This window comes from Asparagus officinalis, chromosome 6 (assembly GCF_001876935.1).
Source record: "Asparagus officinalis chromosome 6, Aspof.V1, whole genome shotgun sequence".
Lineage (NCBI taxonomy): Eukaryota > Viridiplantae > Streptophyta > Magnoliopsida > Asparagales > Asparagaceae > Asparagus > Asparagus officinalis.
This window is the reverse complement of record NC_033799.1, coordinates 71,349,102-71,356,279: the sequence shown is the minus strand read 5'-3', so window position 1 is coordinate 71,356,279 and position 7,178 is coordinate 71,349,102. Positions and strand designations below refer to the sequence as shown.

The 7,178-nt window shown below is 32.9% G+C and overlaps 1 protein-coding gene across 1 annotated transcript; it reads left to right on the top strand.

Annotated features, from left to right (window-relative positions):
* LOC109845188 (protein PLANT CADMIUM RESISTANCE 3-like) lies at window positions 1,353-4,009 on the top strand. Its single transcript, XM_020414408.1, has 4 exons — window positions 1,353-1,600; window positions 1,696-1,767; window positions 2,941-3,150; window positions 3,855-4,009. The coding sequence occupies exons 1-4, from the start codon at window positions 1,399-1,401 to the stop codon at window positions 3,944-3,946; spliced, it is 576 nt and encodes a 191-aa protein (XP_020269997.1). The 5' UTR covers window positions 1,353-1,398; the 3' UTR covers window positions 3,947-4,009.

The window sequence follows — 7,178 nt, the reverse complement described above, 5'->3', positions numbered from 1 at the left end:
TTGGACATCACAGAAGCAGAAGACGGTGGCATTATCATCCTGCGAGGCAGAATTTATGGCGGCAACTGCAGCAGCATGCCAAGGCTTGTGGTTGAGGAGTTTAATCAGCGAGGTGATTGGGAGTGAGCCCAAGCCGGTCACACTCTTCGTTGACAACAAATCCGCGATTGCCTTGATGAAGAATCCAGTTTTCCATGGAAGAAGCAAGCATATCGACACACGTTTTCACTTCATTCGTGAGTGTGTTGAGCGAGGACAGATTAAAGTGGAGTTCGTGAGCACGAGCGAGCAGCGAGCGGATATTCTCACGAAGGCACTAGCAAGGGTGAAGTTCATCGAGATGCGAGAGCTTCTAGGAGTAAGGGACTTGGAATCTCGTCCAGATTAAGGGGGAGAATGTGAGTTGTAATCAGTCCAAGGATTGTTAGTTAGTAGAATTCTAATTAGAGTAGAATACTAGTTAGTAGATAGGTTTCTAGTTATTGGATAAGATTAGAATTGCAATCTTAATCCTATATATATGTAAACAATTGATGAGTTTTGTTACAACGTGAATAAAAACTTAAAAGAGAAAGTTCCTGCCTCTCCTCTGTTCGTTCTCTCTTTTCTCTGTCTACAGGTTCTGTTTTTTGTGTTCACCAACAAAACAGACCCGGAGCTCTCAGTTTGTTGTTGTTCGGTCCCAAAGGAAAGGTGCCAGGTCCGGCCAATAGCAAGTGCAGGAGCAGAGACTAAAAGAAAATCCCTGCAGCAAATCCTTTGTGTGTTCTTTGGTGTTCGGTTCCTAAAAAATCAGCCAGGGAAGTTTTTGTCTTTCAGGTTTTTATAAAAGCTTACAACTTTGATACTTGGGTCGATCCCACTTCAAAACCAACACATATTCTGTAAATTCTCGCCAACTCATGTTAAAATTTAAAACAATACGGTAGCTTAATAAAACAGGGGATTCTGTTAACTCCAAGAAATAATATTGATTTCCCAAAAAAAAAAAATCTTCTCTTAATATATCTCCTAATTAAAGGTTCCCAATCTTTATATTATTTGATTGAAACATCTAGTAAGATACACCTGCAACTTGCTAGGAAGTGCACTTCAACGATCGAGTTACTTTTAAATATTAAAAATTGACTCAAGAATCGAAAGCCATAGTCTCGAATATGTGATAAAAAAACATTATTTTATAAGTTCGTACTTGCCTCGAAGCTAAAGTCAAGGTCCTCCTTCCAAACTAAGAGTTGGTCAACTTACTTCTATTTTATTCATTTAAACTAATACACAAACCTGCCTTGAATATGAAATCGAGGCATTAGTTTACCTGCAAGTTACATATCGATTGTATTAAAGCTATCATAGCATCCCATGTGCACATCAAAACTTAGGTCCTCATAAGCTAAGAAAATGTATCATCATCAACATTCATCCCAGGGGTATGACCCTAGCAAATTTCAGCACCCAGTTCAAGTTCAAGCTCCAGCTCCAGCTCCTCCTCAGGCGATAAGGAGCTCGCCTTATCCTGCTCCCGCGATGTATCCTCCATCTAATGGTGGACCTGCGCAGTGGTCCACAGGGCTTTGCCATTGCTTTGATGACCTTTCTAATTGTAAATTTGAATATATGTGTAGTTTTATCGTTACGGGTCTTCTTTTATTTGTGATCATTATCTTATTTTTGGTATGGTTTTATTATTTGTTTCAGGTCTGGTTACGTGCTTTTGCCCGTGTATTACCTTCGGGCAGATTGCTGATATCGTGGACAGAGGAACTCGGCGTAAGAAATTTTAGATCTTTATGTTGAGCTAACATTCGCGATGATAAAAATTCTAATCCGAGCTTAGAAGTTTAATTTTTGTGCATTAGAATATCTTTAGATGATTAACAAAACAAAGATTGTGGCTTCGTAGTATGTTTCAAAAAAATATTAGGCCCTGTTAATTGTTAAAATCAATATCCTATCAAGCACGAAAATTTTAACGTTGAGTTGAAGTTTGCAAACAATACTGTCTATTTCAGGCTCTGTTTGGATACCATGATGTTTTACTTGTTTCCATAGTGTTTTTGCCAAAAACAAAACACTATGGCTTCGTTTGGATACCATGGTGTTTTCTTTATTATGTTTTTGTAAAAAAACACCATGGTATTGTGTTTTTCCCTTAAAATATTTTCAAAACACCATGTTAAGTATTTTTGGTCAACACTAGCTTGACCTATTATAACATTAGTATTAAACATATTATTAATATATTATATATTAATTATAATAAAATATATAATAAATAAAATATTATAATATTTAGTTTACATTATTATAGTATTACAAGTATTAAATATAATTCAATATAATATTGTATAATGTATTATAATATTATATTGTACTTTAATGAGTTATATTAAATTATATTATAATTATTACATATTATTTTTAAATAATTATGTATTTAATTATTTTGGTATATCAATTTGTTATTGAAACTTGGTCAGTGTCGCTTAAATAAGCAAAAAAAAGGTAAAGATCAGTGATCAGATTAGTATTTATTCTTTCTGCACACAAAACACCACCCCGAGAAATCAGGGATTTCTCGGGGTGGTGTTTTGTGTGCAGAAAGAATAAATACTAATCTGATCACTGACCATATAGCCGATATCCCATTTTCAAGTAAAAAAATTAAAATACAAACATGAAAAGATGTCAGCTACGCAATCCTCTACTTGCAAAAGGGTGCAATGCAATTAAGGACAAATACACTCTTTAGCTAATCCACAGCAACTGTTAATTATATTTGATTTCATAAGCTGTGTCCTGACATAAGTTTCTGTTATCTATATATAATTCTGATACAAATTACATAAAACACGTAATTATGAAATCTAAACCAGTCGTTCTCTATGCTTTTTTGTGCTTATTTAAGCGACACTGACCAAGTTTCAATGTGATGGAAAGCAGCTTGTTCATCAAGTGGAACAGCGTACGGTCTCCTCTTGGGATTTACAGGCCTAGCATGCCTGTATTCTTGCGTTTATCGGTCGAAATTAAGGGCACAATATGACTTGGAAGAAACCCATTCTGATTGTCTTGTTCATTTCTGCTGCGAGGTCTGCGCTCTCTGTCAGGAGTACAGAGAGCTCAAGAACAGAGGATTTGACATGAGTATTGGTCAGTTCTCATTATTCTGGTTAAATATTCATTTTATTTGTATCTGGTTAATTACGTAGAAAAACTAATGGAGGGACTAATTTGATTTTACTTTATATGAATTTAGACTTGAGAGGCTACGTAGCAATCAGAAAGAATTGAGGGATATCAATATGGAATAGAGGATTTTTTATATCAGCCCCCCCTACATATTTCATATTTTGAAATTAGTTCCCCAAAATTTGGAGATTTGGAGGATTAATTTCATAATAATAGATATGTAGAGGACTAATAAAGAAAAAAAACTTTGCAAAATAAGGATAAGGCATAAATTTTCTAAAGAGAGACAACCGTTTTTCTTTAGTATTTGAGAAATCGGCAAAATATAGAGTGCACAATAACCATTACGTAGATATATTCATATACATCTAGATCACCATAAGAAACTCCCCTTCCTCCTTATTTCAGTTTTTTTTTCCTCCATCATTGATCCAAATTCTAAATGATCGAGTTCCTATTATATTTGCAAATTAATGACGAATTCAACCAAAGAACCTACAGGATTCGTTGCCTGTCTTCCTCATTGCCTGGTAACTATTTTTGGCCAAATGACAACCTAAAACATACCTAAAGCAATTTATAAACCCCACTATTTGCTTGTTGATTAATGAACGTGGTCCTATTTTCTGATAAACGTCTTGGTATTCTTGTCATGATATATGAAGGATGGAACGCAAATGTTGATCGACAGAGACGAGGAGTTATTCAACCTCCAGTGATGGGAGCTCCTGTTATTGGAGGAGCCATGATGAGGTGATAACCAAAATCATAGCAACTTGGAATAAGGACTAGTATTGTGTGGTGGATTAATATCAGACAACTTATTTTTATGTAATGTGTTTTGCTTTTGCTAACTTTGATAGTTGTGTTGTTTATCTGATATGTTATATATGTTGTGTTTTACCTTCAATATCGATATCGCTACGACATGGCCTACTAGGGTTTAGCGTGGAAAACCAAATGACAAACTAAAGAAGAAACGAACAATCCAACAAAGAGCAATCACACTAAACACGAGATTTTATGAGGTTAGACAATGAGCCAGCGTCCCTAAGTAAAGAGTGAGATTTTACTAATTTTTTAGAAGAAGATTACATTCTATTGAAAATCCTTACAAAAATACTCTGCTTTTTTATTTCCTTCCTTGATGTTCACTCTATCAGTCTCACTTTTTTTCAATCTTTAAAAAAAAACTCCATATTTATAGCCTAGTTACTATTATGACAAATCTTCATCAATCACACGAAGGCACGAAAAATACCAGGAACACACGAACACAAAGATACATGTAGCTCGGTTTGTAGCCTACGTCCATGGGCGAAGGAGGAGAAAGACTTTACTAAATTGTGAAGAATGCAAGTGGAACCTCTCAATCAGTCAATCCTAAATAACATCCCTTTAATCTCTCAAAGATGAACAAAATAGAGCCTTCAATCACCAACCAAGAATTGATCAAAAAAACCCCTTAATAAGATGTGGGTTTGTTGCAGGTAATTCAAAAGACCTTCTCCCTTTCTCTGTCCAACTCTCTCTCTCTCTCTCTCTCTCTCTCTCTCTCTCTCTCTCTCTCTCTCTCGGGTTTACTCCCTCCACGTCCAATAATCATACTTTCTTTAAAAGCACGAGTTCGAAAAAATCTTTTGCTAGACAAAAATACCCTTGAAATTCAAATATTAATCCATTAAGTAATAGTGAGTTGATAAGTTGATGGAATCTTATTGGATATACATAGTATGAAGATAATGATATAGTTTAAATTGAAATGTAAACCTGAATGAAATTATTAAATACCAAATTTACAAATATATACAAAATAAAGGGCGTATATGCAAAAACCAAACAAATTAGTGAGACAGATAATGTCCGCCCTAGAGGTCGAACCCAGGAATAGCACAGACCTACAAATGTACATAATGTGGATGGGGTATTTGTAAAATCCACCAAACAAATTAAAGAGATAAAATCATTCTCAAAATTATAAAAAAGAAAAATTAAAACAAACGGCTACGATATGAGGACACAAAGTGGCGATCTCTCGCCAACTAAAATTCAAGTAGTTTATGGTACTACATAATTAGTTTTAAAGTTTAATTATACTCTTATTATTTAAATAGAACTCTATTTACAATTGTTATCCTCTCACATGCAACATCACATAATAGTGTATATAAGCCAAGAAATTACAACAATTTTTATAGCACTTTCATCTTCTTCTACAGATATATGTCTTTGTTATTTTCTTCTTATTAGATTAGATTAGATTATTTTAAATAAATTAATTATATTGTATATTTGATTTTTATTTTCATATCAAGATATATCAATACTTTTCACAGCACTTTCATCTATTTTCTTCTCATTAGATTAGATTAGATTATTTTAAAGCAATTAATTATATTGTATGTTTGATCTTTTTTTCAGATTAAAAATTATAATAATTTTCATAGTACTTTCATCTCTTTCAACAGGTATGTCCATTTGCTATTTTCTTCTTATTAGATTAGATTAGATTGCTTAAAAATTATAAATTATAAAATTACAATAAATTTCATATTATTTTTATCTATTTTCTTCTTATTAGATTATATTAGATTATTTTAAATAAATTATTTATATTGTATGTTTGATCTTTTTTCAGATCACAAAGTTTAATTATACTATTATTATTTAAATAGATATTGTTTGTATAAAAGTCAAAGAGAATCTCACGCATATTTTAGATCTCAATGTCAATTATAATATTTATACATGGGTGTTGGTTAAAATAAGTTTTATGTATAAGCTTAACTTATATGATCCTACTTTAACCGAATTGGATAATTTAATTTTTTAACATCCAAACTCTTCAACAAAATCAAAAGAGAGTAGCAATGCTATAGCTATATGTATCCACAGGACCACAGATATCTTGAAAATAAACGAAGAAAATCACACAAACAAAAACCATATTAATTACCCCCACACACACTATTTTCAAAACCACCCTTCTCCATCTATATCTATAATATACCCACAAACCAAATTAAGTTGTTGGAGTTTCTACTCTCCAACTACATCATTGATCAACCCGTCTTTTTTCCTTTGTACTTAAATTGTATAATATTCTTTGCAATGAGGACTCACATGGGCCCAACAAAAAAAATGTAGTAGGCCTTGTAGTTAGTTAATAATGAAATCATATCATTATAAACAAACTAAGTAAAGATTAATAATTTCTAGGAATGTACTATGTTCCTTAGCTTCCACTACAAACTTATTAGTTGTTTATTCTTGGCCCCAAGAGATTTTTAAAATTAATCATCTACTTCATAAAATTTTTTAAAATGTTTAAATAAAATTTATGGTAAATGTAATAATTCATGTTTATAGATTTTAACTCAAAATGAATCTGACTTATTTTATAGTAAGAAAATAAACAAAAAAATTATTGTGATATTTAACCACGTGAATTGCACGTGCACAAAAACTAGTATTTATAAATGCACAAGCCTTGTCCATACTTGTAAAGAGGCAGAAGTCTTCAGCTAATAGAATTATAGAATAAACCAACTCTGCATTTTATAGAAGTCCATGTGACTTTGGACTCTTATTAATTTCAAGTAAATAACCAAGTAGTTCTAGTCCTTATCTTTATCAAGCACAGATCAATTAGGATTAGTATTTGAGTTAACTGTAACAAATCTCCATCTTGAGTCAAATACGACGAAAAATTTCACACTTTAAAAATTAGCTAACTTACTCCACCTTCTCCAATAACCCCGCAGGGCATCAAGTGTGGTACATATCGATCAAGTTCAAGCCGGACTTGAACTTACCAACTGAAAGAGGCTTCCTCAACAAATCAACTTAATTATCCGCACGACGACTATAACTCTTAGTGAAGTTATCACCTGAAGTAGCTCCCGAATAGCTGAAGGGCACAAAATTGTCAACCGACAATGCATAAGCTATCGTATCTTCATATCTTCGCGGTGGTAGAATATCTCCTC